Raw genomic sequence first — 23,014 nt, 5'->3', positions numbered from 1 at the left:
GGGTCGCGTGCGCAGGTGAAAACCCGCCAAACTTTCACTTTGACGTAAGCATTTGTGTCGTTATGTGGCTTATGTCACAATGTGACAGTTACTATTGACGGTCTATGCTAAATGTCAAATCATTTTTATTTAGAGACAGTCTACGTTAACTTTAGCTTTGACAGGACGAAGTTTTGCATGCAGAGTTGCAGACTATGGAAAATCAAAGTTGTATCCATATAGTGTCCTTCTGTAGTTTCATAGTTATCAGCATTAATATTTTCATTATTGCAATAATGTTTGCTTTATTTACTTATTTGGTTGGTGCTATATAGGCTTTTGCATCATTCAGTATTTCCATATAACAGGGACACCTTATACAGCTCCAAACTAAGGAAAGCCTGTACTATGGGTGCTAAGCGACAATATACATTAGATAGATAAATAAATATATACATAGAAAACATCCATGACTCAGGCCTCAGCACACAAATAAATGCCTTTACCGGGATTCGAACCCAGGACCTCGGCTTGGCTGGCAGTGTCACTACCGACTGAGCCAGACCGGTTGTCAAAATAAAAAAATCGAAAATGCTTTTTCGGTGATAGCTATAAGGTAATACATAATATACATATAGAGATCTGTCATCTTTTGTTGGCGCATAAATAAAGCAGTTTCACCGCTAACATATAAAATATTGACAGTTTATGAATATTTGCTTTTCATAAAATATAATTGGCTGGTGTCAAAAGCTATTGGTTACGACCCGCTTCCCACAATTCTATTTAGTCTGTGGTCTACCTTTAGAGCACAATATGCTTTTTTCATATTTATATTGACGAGAGAAAAGTTTATTTTTCTAAGATGAATGATGATGAAATGATGATGGTTGAATCCAACCATTTTTGGCAAGAAAATATACTTTTATGTCATGTTATGTTGTTTCTAAAAATCATTTATTTGACGTAAAAAGAAGCGTCAAAAATATACTAATTTGACAGTAAATGTAATTATATGACATCGAACTTAGGATTAATTTAATTTCTAAAGCGTTTTTCGCCTTATTTTAAACATTTTCCTTACTTTTTGTGGCTTCAGGTAAGGTTGGTCAGGATTTGGCCTCACCCGTACAGGTGTTAAAGCCACACTTAAAAGCCAATAATCGTTAACAGATAACAAATCTCGTTAAGCATGCCTCACCCAACAATAAGGTTCGTTGACCTCAGCATATACAACATTATGAAGCTAATGAGGTATTGTTAAAGGGTGTCATGTCTACTTGTGATGTTTTAACTGTTGTTTCCCATGCTATTGACACCATTGGAATATTAAATCCAGATACATAAGTATTTTCGGAATAAACTGTTATCTTGTGCGGGATGTCGACCGTGATTACCTATTTTAATTTTTTTGCGAACTCTCTGCTAATAAATCACTCTATATCCCGGTCGATACAAGTATAACGAAACTAACTCGAAGTCTTTTTTCTAATCTATTTTCATTATTAGGGATTCGGTTTTACGTTTTTTTACATTTATGATCATCTACTAATGTAAAATTGGTTTACCAGTGCCAGAGATTATTAGTAGATATGCTTTTATTTCTGGTTACAGAGTAAAACTCCCTATTGCCTTACTACCAGCAGTTTTGAATGAGGTTGAGTTAAATTAGTGTGTGATTTGAATTAGTAATATTTTTGGTTTAGTGGATGTCCAACTCCGCCAGAGCATCCTCTACAGTTGTAGAAACCGTCGTAAAGCAAACTGCTAATTGAAAACTGTGGTCACTTGAAAAGCATAATTGCCTAGAGGCAATAACTAACTCGTTTGCGGTTCCGAAGAAAGTTCAGCTAAACTTGTGTTTGATTAGAAAATGTGCGTATGCCTTTTGGTCTCTTCAACGTGACCTTAAGATTTTCTATTATTGTTATTAATATGATATTGTATAGGAGAATAAAATTGTTTAGTGCTATTTTGAAATCTATTTTGGTGACCCAGTAAAGGTCTTCATCAATTCATCAAATACTTCAAGAACTTCAAGATTCTTTGGGCTTTGATATTCTGACCTCATAAGGCGTCCAAAACGTGCGTGCAAAAGGTGTCCTGTATGTGTTTCAATGTTGGTCCGAAGAACATCCTAAGTAGAAATTTAAGGTTCATTGCAGAGTACATTCTATTTGAAGATAAATAGCAGTGACTTTACGACCTTTACGTCTAATCGAAGTAAAGTAACTCCTCTGCCATCGAAGAAAGTTAAGCGAATTTTGAATTTGTGCGTATGCTTTTCGGTCTTAAGAACGCCCCCGTCTTCTTTATCAACACAATTTGTCACTAGACACTAGCACTTTCGAACTCACCACAAATATGAACGCGATGGCTACTCGCATCTTATCGCACTTTCACTGATTCGCGAGCGTACATCGTGGCGCGTGGTTTCTTGGCCACGGGTGGGCTCTAACTGGCTATAATGGTCTACTTTCGCCCTGTCCTTGCCATGTATTCCAAGTTTGAATCGTACTTTCTCACCAACCAGTATATCTTCAACTTCCGAGCTACCATCTTGTTTAATAGTTTCAAAGTGTCTTTATACTGGTTTTAAAGAGTCTGCAGTTTCGGAATATTTTCTTGCACCTGTACTTGACCCTGTAGGAAAAGTTGCTTGCGATACGGATTTAATGACTCTTTTTATTGTGAATGAGCTTTGTATGTTGTCTGTGGGTAATTGATTTCTCTTTGTTTTCGCTGCGAATTAAGGCTTTGATTGATTTAAATTTTGTACTTGTCATGCTTAACTAGCGACTTTTGACACTTAATGAAGGTGTTAATATGTAAGTATAAGTACATAGAGTTTGGTGTAGATACGGAACAAGAATAACAAAAAAATGATAACTGACAAGTTTGACAGGTGTACTCTTTAACTTAATTCTGATGGTACACTGAAAGAAATAATTAACTGAACTAATTCAGTTGTTTCAGAAATAATTGAACTCAAGTTATAGCGAAACAAATTTTAGTTAAATTTACATAACTAATTTTGTGGTGTAATACAATACTAGTCATGTTATTTTGTATTTGATGTGCAGTAATTTAATATTAGGCTGTTATTAACTTAATCAACTTAAACGAAGTAGTAGAGCTGCTGCAACAGAACTGTCTTTTTATAATTAACTTAAATGTATCCTTAATTATTATCAGTACGTTAGACTACGTTTTACCAAACTATGTATTGTTGTTCCAACAAAACTGTATATGTTTGCAGACTGTTAAAGTGTTTGATTGATTTTAACCAAATCTAATAGCATACTAATAATTTTACCTTACATAACTACCAGGTAACAATTTCATTCAAATATTAGACAAACAATTATGTTGTCTTTAATTTACTACTCTATTTATTAACAAAAAATAGTTTTGTAACAAATAAGTGATTTTACTTCTTTGTTGCTTACTTAAGCAAATGTACGAATTAAGGAAAACTATAGTTATAAAGTACGTAATGTTTAGTAAAACACTACAAAACTTTTGTTATCTGTAGCTCGAACGATTGTTTATAACATGAAACAGAATGACGCGACGCGCACAGCCGCACAGTAAACGGACCGGACCGAAGCAAACCTGTTCGTTCCCGTTTGTGTTTCCTCGAGACGAGAGTCTCAGCATTTCAGCACGCATCACAGTTTGTTCAGTCCGGTTGTTATTAATAAAATTCATGGTATTTGTGAAGAAAACCTTGGAGGCAAGGGCGGATGCACAATATGAGTGAACTTGAGGAGGCGGCGGCGGCGGAGTCAGCCAGAACCTCCGAGTGTGAGATGCCTCGTGTCGTGTACTAGTACCACTACGATGGAGGAGTACCTAGCGTCGTGGCTCTCCCTATGTAAATATTTAGATGTTTAAAGGTAAGTAACAAGATTTAATAACAATAATGAATTGCATGATATGGGAGCTGTAGTTGTAGCGTAAGTAGATATCTACCAAACGTGCTTAATGCCCATAAGTAGGATTGAATACGCAATTAATTAGGTGGAAGTTTTCTTAATTCCTAAGTTTAATACGTAGGTTTACAGGGGGCAATTTACAGGTAGGTAAACACAGCAGGTAGGTTTGTAGGTCAGGAATTAATTCTACTACTAATTTCCAGTAACATAGTAAACGAGTGGTCAATACCATTACCTATATTCCTTTCACTGCGGCGTTTTCAGTTCACCTTGGTTATGGGGTTACAATTTTATTGTTATTCGTTGGAATAGTTGGAAAGTTCTATTGTATGTTCTATTATCCTTTATCAGTGAACGTTGGTATTCTGACATTTGTGTACGTTTTAATTTCAGAACACAGAAAACATATTGATATTTTGCAGTTATTATCAGAAGAGGAAATATAAGAAATTATTACAAGGCGAAACTGATTACCCAAACAGCCATGCTACAAAACATAATTAGTATAATTACGGACGCATTTTCCAAAAAAGTAAGTACCTATAGAGTCTGTTCGGAAAGAGAAGAGTAGTGAAATGTATGGGGTTGGGGTCTAATACATTCCACGACTCTTCTCTTTCCGAACAGACTAACATCACCACATCCTTTGATTTCATATGTATCTTTTAATATTAACGATTGTTTTGTTTTTGTATTTAGAACCCTTTTTTACACGATAAAAGTTCAAAATGGTTTTGTAATATGTACAAAAATAAAACATTATTAAAAAGTATACGAGGACTGAGGAAGGTACATATTAAATTGAATGTTTCAGAACATTGTGAAGAAGTCCTGGACCTGGCAGCATTTATGGCGACCCCTTTTTTGGTGACTACTTCGAACGTAGGCAAGAGTAAGAATAAAACCAGGTCTACTCTAAACTTCTCTGGTGGCCGTCTAAGCTGATTGTGCCGGAAGGATTTTTTTTATGCATGTGAAATGTGCTGCGCAAATAGAAGAGACCATCGCACGCAGAGCGGAAAGACGGTGCGAAATGGAATTAACGTTGCCGCCGTCTAAATTGTAAGATATTCTATCAAAGCTCTAATAAACCTAACTGTAAATAATGTTCGTTACGAAATGCAGTTGATGCGTGATTTAAAATAAAATTTGTTCTTAATGCACTGGGTAGCTCTTGGGCTAAAGTAAAAGCGAAACATAAGCATAAGTTAGTATTTCCATTGTTTCTATTTTTTGATGATTACGAAATCAGAAAGTAAATAATGTTATAGTGTCATAATTTTATTATAATATTTCGGAAATACAGGAATTATTTGAATAAAACTGTACTTAGCATTTAAATGAAGAGTTTTACTATGCTACCTACCTAAAATTTGAATATTCGTATCAAGACGCTTTACGTTAATTATTTATGAAAATAATGGAATTTAATTATTGTTGTTTTTAATGTAAGTAACACCAATTCAAGTAAAACCCCGTCTTAATATGAATATTTATCAGAATTCAGTCAAATAATAAATATTATAAATATACTGTAATTCCACTATATTTTGTTAGTTAAACGTCGGATCAAATAGCTACCAGTCCATCCGGCAATTAACTTAGTACAAAAAGGGACGATATCAATGAATCCGTCCTTAAATTAATCAACGAGAGTATAGTAAAATCACATTGTATTGAAATGAATTGTAACAATACCTTCTAGTAGCATTACCTGATCACTTATTACGAATATTATCTAAGATTCAGTTTAGGACCTAAACGGAATTGCTACAGGACGGAGCTAAAAACTTAAACTGAATCGTAATAAGTAGGGATGTACCGACTAGTCGCCGACTAGTCGGGAAAGCCGACTATCCGGCCACATTTCTAGTCGGCGATTAGTCGGCGACTAGTCGGTAAAAGAGGCCGATTAGTCGGCACTTCATTACTGATAGAAAAACAGTACAAAACTAAATTATCAGCTGAAAATTATGGTTGCATTATGTACCTATTCGTAATTCCTTTCTTTGTCAAAACAACAAATTTCTGTAATCATCACAGAAATAAATTTCCTACCTAGGATTACAGATTTCATAGGCAGGATCACTACCCACTAAGCCAAGCCGCTTGTTAAAAATGGTAAATGATTTCTATTCTAAAAATGGAAAATGTATATAAATATTAGCATGAACCTTTGAACCTGTAAAAAATCATAAAAAGCGCGAACGTAGAACCAAAAATGACATTCAAAATGTCAATTTAGTCGAAAATTATGTTTTGGCAGACTAGCCGACTAGTCGGCCGACTAATCGGCCACTCAAGCGCCGACTAGTCGGTAGTCGGCCTAGTCGGCCAAATCAATAGTCGGTACATCCCTAGTAATAAGTGATCGGGTAAGGCTACTAAAAGGTGTTGTTACAATTCATTTCAATACAATGTGATTTTACTATACTCTCGTTGATTAATTTAAGGACGGATTCATTGATATCGTCCCTTTTTGTACTAAGTTAATTGCCGGATGGACTGGTAGCTATTTGATCCGACGTTTAACTAACAAAATATAGTGGAATTACCATTTTAATTATAGATTACTAAATTGGTCGAGCTACTTGTAGCTAAACAGTTTTGTTATTAGTTACCAGACTAAACTTTCTGATTAACAACCTAAGTACTGTAACACGTCAACAAATTAAATTAGTTACCAGTTGATGAACAGTTTGACTACTAATAAATAAATCAATTCAGAAAATAATTGAACAGTTTAATTACTAAGTAAATGTAGGATTATTTAATTATTACAAAACATTTTTGTGTTTGCAACCAACTAGATGTTATAGATTCGTAAGCAATTTGGTTGTGAAATAGTTAAATTATTTGTTCCATAGTAACAAAATGGCGCTTGTACTTTTGTTGCAAATCACAAAATGTTATAATTATTACTAGACTATTACCATTGTTATAAGTAGAACATACAATTTAAAACAGTAACATAAATAGTTAAGTTGTTCATAACTCAACACAAATAACAAAACACGGTTTGGTAATGGGTAACACGTAGTTCGCAAGTCACAATTTTTAGGTAAGCAGTAACCTAAAATTTGGTTACAGTTATGCAAACATTTCTTTCAGTGTATTTTGTTAATGACATTCTTAAAAGACTCTTATTTGAATTAGAGTTTATTTATTCTGATATTTGATAACTTTTATGATTAATGTGATGTGAATAATGTAGCTAATCAGCTAGGTTAATTATATACACAAAACATTTATGACTAGAAGCATCATATTAAATCATATAAATCACTTATCTGTCACACGAAGTCACCAAACAGCCTCGCTAACCAGAAAACATTAATCTTTCTCGTTCCCTAGCCACTGATACCTCGATTAAAATAACCCACATGCCTTGCGGCTAAAGAGCCACAAACCAGCAATTACCTTAATATCAAACTATTACTCGCTATATACACTCCCCCAACCTAAAAACACTGTAACACCCCTACTACATACATAATACGATAAATTCTTGACAAAACATGTGTTGCCGCGCGTACATTGCGAATTCTCACGGTATAGCTACAGAAATTAGGTTTCGCTCGGTTGCAAGAAAGAGTGTGCGGTCGAGTAGGTCAGTCGAGTAATCGCTTGCCAGCCGCCGTCTGCAACTGTCGCACTCTAATACACACGTTTGTGTATAAGTGGGAGAGAGATGGGGCGATGCGCGTGCGCCGCACCGTTATCCAGCGGCGATATCTGAATGGAGATGGCGTTTTCTCCCGCGCGTACAATGGCGGGTGCTCGAAAAGGAGAGTTCCCTTATTAATTTAATTGCTTTTAATTAGTTAGGTTAATTGAGATTGTTTGGCGTGGTAGTGATGAATGCTATTGTGTGAAGATATAACGAAATACTTAAAATGTAGAATTATGTTTTACCCAATCTACAAGGTGGAAAATGTATCGGGTTTGGAGGAAAACTAGCAAAGCCTTAAAATTGAGTTGAGATAGCACATTCAGTTTACTTTGTGCAGTTTAACAAAATTGATTAGGTATCATTCAATCTGTAGTCTTTAAGAGTCAATTATTTGCATTTTTTTTTACAAACATAATAAGTATGTCTGTATGCTTTTTCATATACATAGGTACTTATTGTGCTGAAAACCTTTGCATATTCTATGCAAGGCTTCACAAATCGCTTGATGATAAGCATTTACCATAGATCATAGTAGACATAAACTACAACATCAAAGTTACAAACAAATTTTATAGTAATTTTTAGTTGACTAAAAAGAACCAAGGAAAGAAGCATTGGCGAAAAATATTTACAGTAGTCAAGTTGATGACCTGTCTGGCATGTTGATAGGGACCCTGCCTGCTAAGCTGATGGTCCTGGGTTCGAATTCCGGTAAGGGGATAAGGGTAAGGGCGTAAACTAAGTATTTGTATATTATAGGTATTCCTACTCATATATCGTTGTCTGAGTAACATCACAAGCCTTCTTGAGCTTACCGTGGGACTCAGTCTGTGTAAGAATGTCCTATGGTATTTATTTAAAAGTCCCTCAGTCATACGGATGAATATAAAAGAAGTAGGTACATATTATGGAAAAAAAACATGCAGATCATTAATTTGACATTGATGATCAAAACACGACTTAAAGACTTGTCTACAAGCGAAGTGCGATTAAGCCAAACTTTCAATTCATTTGCATTGCGTATGTGCATTGCTTTAATCTTATTAAGTTCCAATACGAAAGTGAGCAGATTTAATTTGTTTGTATGCATTAACATTCACTTTCAGAAAGTTGCATACGAACATAAATGTTGTCAAAAAGAAAGGCGAACCGATAATGCCATTAAAAACCAATATGGATGACAACTTGGGTGAAAAACTGTCATCCTATTTAGCCCGTGGTGCGGAGGGATGATACTGATACTGATGACAGTCATGTGATAAACAACGTATTGCGAATGAATGTGGAAAGAATAATGGGAGACTATTTTCGGAGACATTTCGACGCCAATATCGTATCCAGAGCTAATATTGGACGACTGTAAAAGTTCGAATTGAACCGTGGGCATCATAATTCATAAACACAACACAATTTCCGCAGGATCTTTTTTATTACGTTACGTCAAGACTAAGATGTCAGTAGAAAGTTAGGTGAAACCTGCCGTGCTTCTGTCAATATGGCTTTATTGCACTTTCCTTTCCGAACTTTCACGAGGATAATGTAACTAAAACTTTATTTCATTCGATATAATATGTCTATACTTTAGTCATAATATTGTCTTTAACACGATAGTTACTATGAAATATAACTATGGTCAACGGGTGTCACCCGTTCACATCACGAGCGATGTAAAGGGCTCGAAACGTCGGAAATTCGGGATGTATTATAAATTCGTAATACGCGATATAATCAGTATCTATAGATTTATTTCATATTCGATGAGATTATAAACGCGAAGTAGAAGTACGAGTAGGTAAAGTAGCTTTGTCTGTTACTCTTTAATTCTTCTCACTTAAATTCTGACGAAATTTAGGTATGTAGATATATGAAAAAGAACACATAGCATATTCCATATTTATTATTAACATCATTAGTTATTTTTTGGATGTCGTACCTATATTGGTTCTGGGAATAGGAAAAAAAAACAAAGTACTAAAATAAAATAAAAAGTATAAATCACTTCTTTGACAAAACATTTTTCAATTTCTTCCAAAACTCCTCTGGATTTTTCTCGTCCCAGGAATGGTAAATTTTTGTTTTTAGAAGATATTTCAAAGTCGTAGTCAAATATTTATTGTCTATCTCACCTATTTTTATTAACACCAACGGATCATACACGGATCCATCTTCTAGAAATAGTCTATGATATTCTGCTAGCTGAGTCTCCCATCGGCACCACTGTGACCTAACAAAACTATTGCTTATCACTAAAACTATGAACCTGCTCTCATTTATGCTGGTTACTATGGATTCGGAGATAAAAGTACCTATTTCGAAGTCTCTCTCATAAACACAAAGCTTTAGACACGAAGGCGGCGATTCTAACTCCGAAACCATCTCCATCACAAAATCTCTATCATCAGCGCAATATGACACGAATGAATCATATTTATAAGTCTTTTCGACCATGTTCTCAGTTTTTTGGGTTTTAGCTATCAATGTCCTTCCTAGAGCTAATTTAGCCAAGAATATCCAATATCGTATATAAATCCTGTATCTGTAAATAATCGTCACTGATGACACAATTAATATAATCGTTACGAGCGATGGCGCTGTCCAAACGAGAACCATGATGTTTGAGATCTTTTGGTAAACTAAACAATGTAGCTTCTTCACCGACGATAAGTATTCCGAGACTTTTCTGTCCTCCCACACGTCAGGGCTGCTACATTGGAATTGTGACTGAGCAAAATAGTCCTTAAGCACGGTAGATCCGTTTTGCTCAAGCCATATGTACGTGTCGTACATCGTGCTGCAATCGCAAACGAAGATGTTGTCCATGAGATCCACTTCAGCGGTCGAGTTTCTCCCATCTTCCAAAAGATAGCTGATATCTTGCATCATGCTGACTGAAAAGTGTGATATCTTATTGTTCATTAAATACAATCTCTTGGGTGCGACTCCAGCTGCCAAAAACAGAGGTTTCCACCACGATATAATAAGGTTTTCACTTAAATCTAGTACCTGTAGAAACTTCAATGGTTTGATTGTTTCAGCTGTGATGTAGTACAGTTGATTGTTCTTCAAATTTAAATGTGTGAGATTTGGCATCATTTCAAAAATATTATCATTGTCGTAGAACCGTTTAATGCCACAGTTCATCAATATAAGTATTTTCAGTTCATTCAAGCCATTGAATTGTGCACTGGTTAGATTCTCATTGGCAACTAGAGGGTTGTTGGCTAGGTTCAGCATTTCAAGCTGTTTGAGCGGCTTGAACGTGTCAGTTCCTATAAAATATATTGTCCCATTTTCAAGGTTCAATATTCGTAATTTCTCTAGTCCCCTAAATGTATATTCAAATATAGTTTTTATTCGGTTATAGGATAGGTTAAGAACTCTTAATTTTTTACTTTGGCTGAATGTATCTTTGCCAATTTCATAATACAAAGGGTTTGCTGCGTTGCCTTTATTACTAGACAAGTCTAGTAGGATGAGTTGGTTGGACAAGTGCGTTTCGTGATCTCCCGGTAAGTTATTTCCACCCAGCAATAAAACTTTTAAGTTAGGAAACCTTGTATCGTCAAACGTATTTGGTCCTATAAAGATTGCGGAGACTCTTCTCAAATCCAGCACTTCGATATTTTCCATCCGAGGAAAGGCGGCGTCATTGATCACTTCAAACTGGTTTTGGGCCAAGTTGAGACTCTTTATAGTTGTTTGCGCTATAATGTTGATCAGTCGCTGCGGCGGTTGCTTCCTGAAGCCCATACCAGATATGTCTAAGCTTGTCAAATTGATGCCTTCTTCCATCATTTTCAGTAAAAAATTGCCGATCAGACTGGAGCTAAGATCATTTTCTCCCACATGTAGCTCTTTTAAACTCCTCAACGGTAAGAAACTGTTGGGATGAATGAAGTCAAGAGAACACAGATGTATTTCAAGGTGTTTGAGAGAGGTTCCTATCATTGGAATAAAGGCTTCTTCAGGTATATGTTCGAAACAGTTTTCTGATAAGTCTAAACCTCTTAAAGAGGGTAGGATGCTGACTTTAAATGCGGGAGTGAGGTCAAGTATGTTTGTGAAGCCATTATTGACTAAGGTTAGGTTGTGGAGATTGGTCAGACCTTCGAATGTGTCTTGAGCTAGGGTTTGTAGGCCGATGTTATAGGAGATGGAGAGATGCTGAAGATTGCTCATGTTGAGAAAGACGCCTGATTCAATATGCGCGAGCATGTGGTTGGCTTCAACTTCTAGTATTTTCAGGTGATGCAGGGTGTCGAGGTCGCCTTTTCTTAAACTTCTGATGGCGGTGGTCCTTACCCGAAGGGATTTGCTTTTATATTCGATCTGAAAAGATAATGGGCAAAATTAATAATGTAATCAAACACCAGTTTACACTGTTCTATACTCTTCAACTATATAAACGACTAACTATTGCCCGCAGCTTCGCTCATGTTAGAAAGAGACAAAAAGTAGCGTACCTATGTCACTCTCCATCCCTTCAACTATCCTCACCTAAAAAATCACGTAAATCCGTTGCTCCATTTTGTCGTGAAAGACGGACAAACAAACAGACACAAACACTTTTCTATTTATAATATGTATTGGTTTGTAACCCTCAAATTGTATTGAAGAGCGGAGGCTTCTAGCACAAGTAAATATCTTACTTAAAAGAAGTCTTCTGTTTGTTTCTAGTTATGTGTTAAAGTGTAACCAATAAATCATTTTTCATAATTTTAGAACAAAACGGGACTTAATCGCGTAAACACTTACATTTATATTAGGCCCGACGTTTCGAACATCACATTATGTTCGTGGTCAAGTGCGGGTAGTTCGAGAAACTCGCGAACTAGAAGATGTTGATGCAATTTCTCGCCAGTCTACCCGTGACCACGAACATAATGTGATGTTCGAAACGTCGGGCCTAATATAAATGTAAGTGTTTACGCGATTAAGTCCCGTTTTGTTCTAAAATTATGAGTGCAAATCGTGTTAGTCTAAATCAATAAATCATTTTTCATTTTTTTTCATTTTTCATTAGTATGGATTAGTATGGATAGGTTCAGGTCTTCAGGTATTCTGGTATTCTGGTAAGGGGAGATATAAAGGTAAAGTCCGTTGCATATCCTGCGGAGTTTCACTTCACGTGTAATGCATGAGATTTGTGCAAAATATTTTTTTTTTACTCTCATTTAACTAGAGCTAGACTGATACCTCCAATCGCAAAAATTTTGTTATTTTTTAACCATCATGCAAGCATCATATAAAATTAAAGAAATAAAGCAAACTATCCATTTGTAAACGATTTGCTACAGGAAATACAATCGGACTCATAAAACAAAAGTAGCAAAACAAACTTTTATTTATGTTAGTTCATTGTATTATCAGACAGAGTCTCAGCTGTGACTTGCTTTCGCACCTTATTGTTATCTATGATGTTATCACGTGCAATAAAAATAAAGTTCTAGAGTTCTAGACAAACAGAGTTAAAGATGTTCATGAGAATTTAAATTACGCAATTTAACACCGGCAAATTTAAAGAAAAATATCGTGAAAGTTGCTCCAGAAACCAGTTGTTTTAAACATTGAAAGTTCTCGGTCGTAAAAGATAAAATTATGGTTTAAATTGGGTAAGTACTAAGTACGAACCAAAATAAGTAAAGTAATACCGTCTTGAGTCAGATACTTTTTTAGCTTTTGTGGATATCGTAAAATAGACGGGGTTTTTAGATGAACATATTTTACTCAATATCTAATTATTTATAGCATATTAAAAACTCCTACCCACTTCTTAAAAGCTGTATATTGAATATTATAGAAAATACATGGCTACCCACTCTGGGTTTTTACCTAAGTAAATTCGTGTTGGGCTAAACGTAATAATAATGTCCATATGTGGATATGTATGTTCCAATATTATTATGTCGATTGTTAGTAGTACCTAGTGATTGTTCGTAGGCGGAAAGAAACGCCTGGCGTTTTTCCGTGTACTCGTTGGGTGGACTACATTAGAAAGATTGCCGGTAATTTTCCGATGGGGATAAGTTGCGTGTTGGAAGTTCTGTCTACAAATCCAGACTCAGTAATGAATATAAAATACTTGGGATTCTTGGGAAAAGTCTTGCCCTCATAGAAGTTGCCAAACGTCATGCGTGCCGGTGTTTGCTGGCTCAACAGCCCGAAGAAGCGTCCGTACTCAGTTCTACCGGCAACTCCACGCTGCTTCGTCTTGAAGACAATATCAAAGAGATACGTACCTGAGACCCGAGCGGGATGCAGTAGTATCTCTGTCATTCTTTACCTGTACATTCTGAAGAGAACATTCAGACATCATCATCATTTCAACCATTAATCACCCACTGCTGAGCATAGGCCTCCCTTCGTGTACGCCACTTATCCCGGTCCTGGGCTAATCTCATCCAGAAGTGCCCCGCAGTTTTTCGAATGTCGTCCACCCAACGAGTCAACGGATGCCAGGCGCTTCTTACATCCAATAGCGGCCACCGTTCGGTCAACATTTTGGTCCACCTACCATTTAGACATACCTTGGGAAAAGTCTTGCACTCGTAGTTGCCGAAGCACACGATGACATGCCGGTGCTTGCTGGCTCGGCAAATGCAGCCCGAAGCAGCATCCGTACCCAGTTCTACCGGCAGATCCACACTCCGGTCTTCGTTCTGAAACATTTCATTGCGTTTCTAATTGGAGGAAAACAGACATTAAAGTGAGAAAATTCTTGACTGAACGGAGCATGATCATTGAAATTCGAACTTCTTGTCGCCATTGTCGCCGGCGACCGATGATGTGATGGAAAACGGCAAAACGGCAATTGGCATCATGATAATTCTTCAGAATACAGCTAATTGTTCTCTTTAGAACACTCACAATGAGGCAAGACTTGTACTTTGAGCTGAAGGCATATTGTGAGTTTTTGGCTGTCGCCGATTACTTTCTATTTTTCGGTCTCATAGTACACCCTCCTCTAATTGAGGAGGGACTGAACACTTCTCGAGGCAGTCAGATAGACCCCGTGTAGTCTTATTTAAGGTTCGTAGGCGCATGGTAATATTCCTATCTACTTAAAAAAAACGCTCTTTATTATTTACCTGCGAGAGGATGGTAGTAACCCCTTCGAAGTCAGTGTCGAGATTGGCTCTTGCACACTGCGCATAACACAACAACAGCCATAGGTATCGAGCGCCGAACATCTCGCGTCGACTCTGCGGACAAATATTATTTCTTTATAAACTTCATTGCACAAAAGGAACACTTACAGTATACTACACAAAAGGCGAATCTAGGGCATTCTGTATTAGCTAGTCAATATGAGGGCGAAACAGGGTATGTAGCCAGATGCACAAACGCTATTGGCGCGACACAGCCAGACTGCATTTCTGTTGGCGTCTAGCGTCGACGATTGCCCTTCGGCTAAGCCGACAGAAAACTTTCTTACTAGTATTGAATGAAGAAATTAATGTAAGAATTAAAATGGTAAAATTTACCATGACCAACATTACAATTTACATTCCAGTCGGGCTTCTGCAAGAGTGATTGTGTCTCGCCAGTAGAATAGATGACCTAACCTTCTTTCATTTATACAGGATTACGGATTTTAATATCTAATTGATCTTCGGCGTAGGAAAATATTGTGAGACCTGCCGACTAATCCCGGCCGAGGATCACTATGCATGGGAAAGATGATTTTATTAATTTTAACCGACTTCAAAAAAAAGGACCTCCTCCTTCTTAATTCGTCGGGATCTTTGTTTTTTTTTCGACTTTTAGGGTTCCGTACCAAAAAGGTACAACAGGAACCCTTATGGTGCGACTTTGTCCGTCTGTCTGTCCGTCTGTCACATTGTTAAATATCTCGAGAACTACTTATGCTATCGATATGAAATTTGGAATAGTTATAAACATTGTGAACCTCTACAAGTTGAAAATATTTTTTTTTTAATAATTAATATAAATGATAGAAAATGGCCAAAATGAAAGGGGGGCAAACTGAAAATTTCAAGTAACTAGGTCAAGTGGGGTATCGTAAGAAAGAGCTCAAATTGTACATATCAAAACTATTTTTTATAATTTTTTGGTTGTGGAAAAAAAATGTTTTTTGAAGGCAAATGTAAAAAAAAATACCGTCCCCCCCCTTATCTCCGAAGTTTACCAACGTAAATGTATGAAATTTTCACCAAACATGGGTATTATAATGAATATTACAGGAAAAATAAAATCGTACACGTATCTTGAAAACTTTTTTATTTATTTATAAAAAACCTTTCAGATTTACATTTTCAATTTTAACACCCTTGCGGGTGTTTATTGTACCTGTATTTTTTAACAACAATGAAATTATCTGCTTTCAAATAGAGGCAAAATGGTTAAAATCGGTTCACGCAATAAACAATTATTCCATAAAAATCATCTTCCATACTAGCTCGCGCGCATTAGTTTACTCAATTTGCCGATAGATGTCGCTGTACGTTGAACGCTCATTTCCTACATCGCGTTTTTCCTGATATAATGAGGTCGGTTCAGGAGCGTCGTTGCGACATGTCGTAAGTCGTAAACTATTGAAGCCTAATAGTCTTGATTTTATTTGGACGTTGTCTACCAATAAAATTGTATATTAAAATATTGCTTGTTATGTGGGAAATTGAGTCTTGAGGGATTTAGTAAAATCTGTAGAGTTCTATGAATAACATTTTGATGATTCAACTATTGAAAGTTTGTACGGAACCCTCGGTGAGCGAGTCCGACTCGCACTTGACCGGTTTTTTATTTTTATTTATGTGCAAAACTAATACTCTAACACCGTGTACGATAAATCTGTATAATTGTGTGGTTTGATTTTTGATTATATAAAAAATAGCAGCAAAACTTTTCTATGTAATCAATACGTGACATACAAATAGAGAATGGAATAAAAGGAAAACCCCAGTATTTACTGACGTATCGCTAAATACTAGTTTTCCATATGAAAACAATGCAATAAACTGCATAGGCAAACGCAGGAAGCGAATGTTTGCAAGGCATGAACTAGATCGTATGTTTGTTCACAATCCCTGTTAAAACAACATGACTTAGTTATTTTTAGTTAGAATCAGAGCTAGTCTAGAATAGTGATGATATTCTATCTATTTAAACATTTCTATATTTTGCGACGACGAAATAAATAAATAAATATTATAGGACATTCTTACACAGATTGACTGAGGCCCACGGTAAGCTCAAGAAGGCTTGTGTTGTGGGTACTCAGACAACGATATATATAATATATAAATACTTATAAATACATAGAAAACATCCATGACTCAGGAACAAATATCTGTGCTCATCACACAAATAAATGCCCTTACCGGGACTCGAACCCGGGACCGCGGCGTAGCAGGCAGGGTCACTACCGACTGCGCCAGACCGGTTGTCAAAAAAAATTATAAGGCCACTATCAAAAAGTTACCAAATCTCAGGAAGAGCCAAGCTTCAAACTCAGCAAGCCTTGTCGAAATAAATTGTGCGACGTGTTTGGCTCGTCTTGGCGCGGGTGCCGTAGCCGAATGGCATTTCTGCGACGCGAAACGAAAACGAAACGCCGCGGAAGGTAGTCTGGCTCTGTCGCGCCAATGCGCAAGAGCGGTAGAGATAGGATATCTAAGAGCGTTTCGTTTCGTGAAATAAAGCATTTTTTAATGTAGACACAATCACCATCAGATACTTATATTGAAGCGCCCAAGGTGATCAAAATATCTAAACACTTACTCTAGCGCACACAATAGAAGGTTTTTCAGATAATTTTGAGGATCTTGCCCGTTCATATATGTAGGTATGTCTATTGAACCGACAGTACTACCGTGCTGTGTGCCGTTATCGTGGGCAGTACTTTAACTATTTGCTATTTAAACTAGCTGAAGTAATATTTAATGTATTTATTAGCGTAAAGTGGCAAAGCTACCTACATCAGAGCGGGCGTCATGTAAGTATATAATTAGATAAGTATTTACTATTTAGGTTCATACTAACTTTAAAGTAACTCTATGTTCTGGGGCCTTATTCAACTCACTACTTATTCAACAAAAATAAACAGTTTAAGTTATCGAATGATGATTCTATCAAGTATTGATTCGATCAAATGAAGAAACAAAACGTACCTACTCGTATTAATTGGAAAAATAATGTAACAAAGAAGACTTCGAATCTCTCTGTCTCTTTTCTAATTTCTATACTTAATGTATAACTTTTTAAACTTTAAATGGAGTTTATAGGTAAAGAAAAGTAAAGAAAGAAATTGCATAAGTGCGAAAAAGACAGATAGTTATACAGTGATGTATAATAACAATAAAATTGATTTAAACTTTCACGATTATTACACGGCGTTGTCCCCGTGGTCTCGGAGAAGACTCTTCTCCGAGACCACGGGGACAACGCCGTCCTTGAAACGTTGGAGGTCAGTTTAATATGTAGTTATACGCGATTAAGTCCCGATTTTAAAAATAATTATGAACAATAAAATTGCCAAAAATTCAAGCTTCCTGATTGGTCAGATTCATGATGAGTATGATAAGTGATAACATTTGACGTTTGACGTTGACACACGTTTGACGTTGGGCGACGCAGATTTGATAAGAAACTGTTTATACACTTAAACTAAAACTAACTATTGTGGCTCGGTGATCCAAAGTGAATCTTGGCCTCCGAAACGAGAGATCGCCACCTGTCCCGATCCTGCGCAGCCTCTTGCCAGTCTCTGACTTGAAGCCGACGCAGATCCTCCACCACACTGTCCTCCCAGCGGTACCTGGGTCGACCCGCCGGGCGGTCACCAGCCGGTCGACCCAAGAACGCTCTCTTGACAGCCCGATCGTCTCCCATTCTGAGTAAGTGACCGAACCAGCGAAGTCTGTGGGCTTTCGTTTCGCCGATGATATTGGGTTCGGCCACTAACTCCTCGATCTCAGCATTTTTCCGGACCCTCCAGGTGCCATCGTCTCTCTGAATAGGTCCCAGGATCTTGCGAAAAATCTTTCTCTCCGCTACCAGGAGCTGACTTTCTTCTTTCAGTGTTAGTGACCAGGCCTCACAGCCATACATAAGGATAGGCCGTATGACGGTTTTATATATCCGTAGCTTGGTATGTTTGCTGAGAAGCCTGGACACTAACACTTTATGAAGGGCTGCACTGCACCGCAAGGAGTTTTGGATACGTATTTGGATTTCCTCCTCTCTGGCCCCGTAGCCGAATGGCATTTCTCCGACGCCAAACGAAAGCGATACGCCGCTGGCTCTGTCGCGCCAATACGCAAGCGCGATAGAGATAGATATCTACTAGCGCTTCGTTTCGTGAGCGTTTCGTGAGCGATTGTGCCATTCGGCTAGCCACCCTGGTGTTAGTGTCAGTTACAGTGCATCCAAGGTACCGAAACTTGTCGACTCCACGATAGACGGTACCTCCTACATGCGTGTGTTTATACACTTAAGGGCAATAAAAACGAAGTAACTATGTATACTGTTGGGAAATGGTATATTACAAAGTGCGCAAAAAAGGGATTCCCTCTTTGCACACGTGTACCATACGACGTATTAATATTAAAGTATTACGATTATTACGATTAAAACCCTTAAAACTTTGGTCATAGGCACATAACAAAAAAAACAAATAATAATTTATTCAGCAAATAGGCCACAGGGGCACTTTTACACGTCGCATGTAAGGACATGTACATATTTAGAAAATATTTAAAATTGAATTGAAATTACAATTGATAAGTACTACTAAGTCTAAGTTCTAACTAAAGTATAACTCTACTACATAAAGTACTAAAACGTACACAGTACACATACCTATATCCATACTAATATTATAAATGGGAAAGCGTGTGTGTCTGTTTGTTTGTCCGTCTTTCACGACAAAATGGAGCGACGAATTGATGTGATTTTTTAGATGAAGATGGTTGAAGGGATGGAGAGTGACATAGGCTATACTTTTTGTCTATTTCTAATGCGAGCGAAGCCGCGGGCAAAGCTAGTTACCTATAAAGTAATACGTAAGTACTGTATTAGTGCATTAATTACAAGTGCAAAAAAGCTCATATTACCCGGCAACCTTCAAATCAAGGATGAACAGGCATCTTCTGAGCGAGCTCCATCGTAGGCCACGTCTGTGCCTTCGGCTAGTCCGTGGCCAAGTGTAAGCACATTTATAAAAAAACCGGTCAAGTGCGAGTCGGACTCGCTCACCGAGGGTTCCGTACAAACTTTCAATAGTTGAATCATCAAAATGTTATTCATAGAACTCTACAGATTTGACTAAATCCCTCAAGACTCAATTTCCCACATAACAAGCAATATTTTAATATACTCGTACAATTTTATTGTTAGACAACGTCCAAATAAAATCAAGACTATTCGACTTCAATAGTTTACGACTTACGACATGTCGCAAGGACGCTCCTGAATCGACCTCATTATATCAGGAAAAACGCGATGTAGGAAATGAGCGTTCAACGTACAGCGACATCTATCGGCAAATTGAGTAAACTAATGCGCGCGAGCTAGTATAGAAGATGATTTTTATAGAATAATTGTTTATTGCGTGAACTGATTTTAACCATTTTGCCTCTATTTGAAAGCAGGTAATTTCATTGTTATTTTGTTAAAAAATACAGGTACAATAAACACCTGCAAGGGTGTTGAAATTGAAAATGTAAATCTGAAAGGTTTTTTATAAATTAAAAAAAAAGTTTTCAAGATACGTGTTTTTTTCCACAACCAAAAAATTATAAAAAATAGTTTTGATATGTACAGTTTGAGCTCTTTCTAACGATACCCCACTTGACCTAGTTACTTGAAATTTTCAGTTTGACCCCCTTTCATTTTGGCCATTTTCTATCATTTATATTAATTAATTTAAAAAAAAATATTTCTACTTGTAGAGGTTCACAATGTTTATAACTATTCCAAATTTCATATCGATAGCATAAGTAGTTCTCGAGATATTTAACAATGTGACAGACGGACAGACAGACGGACAGAGTCGCACCATAAGGGTTCCTATTGTACCTTTTTGGTACGGAACCCTAAAAAGCACCATAGATGCTAGAATAGTACATTACATCAGAGGCCGGGAAAATGAGGATTTCCGGCCAAGTGGGTATATAGGGCCGGCCGGATAGGGATACGAGGCCGGGAATCCGTTTTCACGCCGAGGCATGTATAGTGCTTTTCTCAAACATACAATGAAATAAAAAAAAATGCTCTAAAGGACAATATTTTATAAAAAAAAGTTACTTTGCAGGCCTAGGCCTAAAAAATAATATGAAATCCCTTTACAGTCCTCTCGAGTTGTTGCGCCCAAAAAGCGATACTTCCCATCCCATTTTAAGGAACGTAAAGACAATATTTCATTGCATGTTTGAGAAAACATATTTTTTTTGATGATGGCTCTTGAGTACCTTCATTATTTGTGACGTTTACGCTAAGAAGTAACGTTTACGTAAACCGTGAAAAGGCTCATGGCCAGGGAGCGTACTTTTCATGCCGATGACATTAATCTGACGTCACGCTCCGTTTAGGATGATCCCAAATAGTTTTATTGTAAATTATTAATCATTAGTCGTCAATCATTTTAATCGTATACAAATTACTTCAAATACAGTAGTCCATTTACATGTGGCATAAATAATACCTACTTGAAATGTGAAACGTGATTTTAATTATTTGATTTGTTTTTATAAATAAATTTAATTAAATAGTATTGTTAACAACACATTACAAGAAATACGTAGAAAAGAGAATTTCTCTCTAACGTAAAGCACACCATCCTTCTTGCATTCATTACCATGCAAAGAAATTCATAACTTAAAATGATTGATGACTAATGATTAATAATTAACAATAAAACAATTTGTGATCACCCTATATGGAGCGTGACGTCAAATTGATGTCATCGGCACGAAAAGTACGCTCCCTGCTCATAGCGTATATCTATAGATACGCCAAACAGTGTGATTTTTTTTTATGAAATGTCTTCTCCCTCCTTCCCCCGTGGGTATCGTATTGTAGAGGGGCAACAGTAATTCCTAAAGAAAGATTGCGTCAGGACTAAGACCGTGAAGAAGGCAGGCAGGCAGGTAATTTGACCCTTGCTTTGGATACCAACCAGTGAATATGTTAGGAAATCGCTATAGTTTCTACAAAGCCCCTTCGTAACAAGATCGCCAGGTTTGCCACCCATTTGATGAGGTGTCTCGGAAACTCCCAGGTCTGTGGAATCTCCATCAAACTGCAGCAGGAGGAGCGTGAAAGATGTGACCACATGTCCCTGCCTACATCATTGAGGCTCAGCCCGACACAAAAGACATGTTGAAGATGCTTGATTTCAACAATATCAATGACCTCCATGCATTTGACGCATCCGGTTATGCAGGGTGGTTATGGTGGCAGACGTAGTTAAGAATAAATAATATACATTACGTCGACTGAGGGATGGCAACCTGTCACTGCAATGTCACGATTTCGTTTTCTTACAATCCATAAATTACTAAAAGTGGCACTGAAACTTTAGGACTTCCTTACTCCTTTTGGGAATACAAACGCGTTTGTGTATTGTTGAGTACTTACTTCTCAATCAATCCAAAAGTACACCTCCACAAATCACTGTTATTTCCAACCCTCGTTTAACCCATCAGTCCCATCACACTCACTCTTCTAAAATCACAATATTCAAAATCTTCCACGAGGACGCCAGAAGGTACCAACTCATCACAACCAGGCTATTTCTTTTTCGCGATTCGCGAATATGTTTTGTACAAAACAGTACCTGTAAGTTGTGTGGGTATTAGGAGATAACTGAGTAAAGTGACGCAAGGCACGCCATGTTTGGACGAATAGACAAGGTGTTAAGGCGAAGGTATTTTTTTAACAGTGACAGCATTACAGCATTTTTCGGAGTCTGTTGGAAAATGTCGTAGAATATGGTTCCCATATACTAGAATTTACCCTTTTTCGCACTTAACCACATATTTTGTGAAGGCACCACTTCAGGTGATGGGAGGTGAAGCGCTGGTGGCCCAGCGGTAAGAGCGTGTGACTTTCGATCCCCGTAGCGTGTGACTTTCGATACATAGGACGAATTGAATCCTCCTTTAAAGTAAATAATATATACCTGTATCAGAAGAATCCACATTAAGGTCAGTGCGGGCAAGACCGGCATAGTTTATTTGAAATAAAGTTTGAGTGGATAAAACTCTATAATTAATTTAGTCTGGCGTAATGCGCATGGTCCTATGGGATAGCAAATATTATATTTTACAAAGCTTTTACAGTATTTTGGTGAAGTAAGGTACTTTTAAGTGATAAAAATCACTTTTTTTAAGGCTCGGCGGGTTGACCGTCCTCCCGCGATGACCACAGAAAGACAGTCTAGTGCTTGTTGTCGCGTAATTTC

General features: G+C 37.1%; 2 protein-coding genes across 6 annotated transcripts in view; both read right to left on the bottom strand.

Annotated features, from left to right (window-relative positions):
• LOC125231225 (protein spaetzle 4) overlaps positions 1-2,432 on the bottom strand; it is a 31,788-nt gene extending 29,356 nt beyond the window's left edge. For 3 of the 4 annotated variants that reach the window (XM_048136605.1, XM_048136608.1, XM_048136609.1), the window contains exon 1: positions 2,337-2,432. In XM_048136605.1, coding sequence (XP_047992562.1) covers positions 2,337-2,366 — 30 coding nt within the window. In that variant the 5' untranslated portion in view covers positions 2,367-2,432. The remainder of the gene's footprint in view (positions 1-2,336) is intronic. The other variant, XM_048136607.1, reaches the window with a different exon arrangement.
• A 7,130-nt stretch (positions 2,433-9,562) lies between these two features.
• LOC125231230 (toll-like receptor 13) lies at positions 9,563-22,416 on the bottom strand. Of its 2 annotated transcripts, XM_048136613.1 has the most exons (4): positions 22,189-22,416; positions 14,679-14,792; positions 14,118-14,249; positions 9,563-11,919 (listed from the first exon to the last, which is right to left on the bottom strand). In XM_048136613.1, the coding sequence occupies exons 2-4, from the start codon at positions 14,778-14,780 to the stop codon at positions 9,586-9,588; spliced, it is 2,568 nt and encodes an 855-aa protein (XP_047992570.1). In that variant the 5' UTR covers positions 14,781-14,792; positions 22,189-22,416; the 3' UTR covers positions 9,563-9,585. The 2 variants fall into 2 exon arrangements, with proteins under 2 accessions (XP_047992570.1, XP_047992572.1); XM_048136615.1 differs by lacking the exons at positions 14,679-14,792; positions 22,189-22,416 and having other exon boundaries at positions 14,105-14,214.
• Between the last annotated feature and the right edge of the window lie 598 nt (positions 22,417-23,014).

This window comes from Leguminivora glycinivorella, chromosome 11 (genome assembly GCF_023078275.1).
Source record: "Leguminivora glycinivorella isolate SPB_JAAS2020 chromosome 11, LegGlyc_1.1, whole genome shotgun sequence".
Lineage (NCBI taxonomy): Eukaryota > Metazoa > Arthropoda > Insecta > Lepidoptera > Tortricidae > Leguminivora > Leguminivora glycinivorella.
The sequence above is the reverse complement of the archived record's forward strand: the minus strand, read 5'-3'. Positions and strand labels throughout refer to the sequence as shown.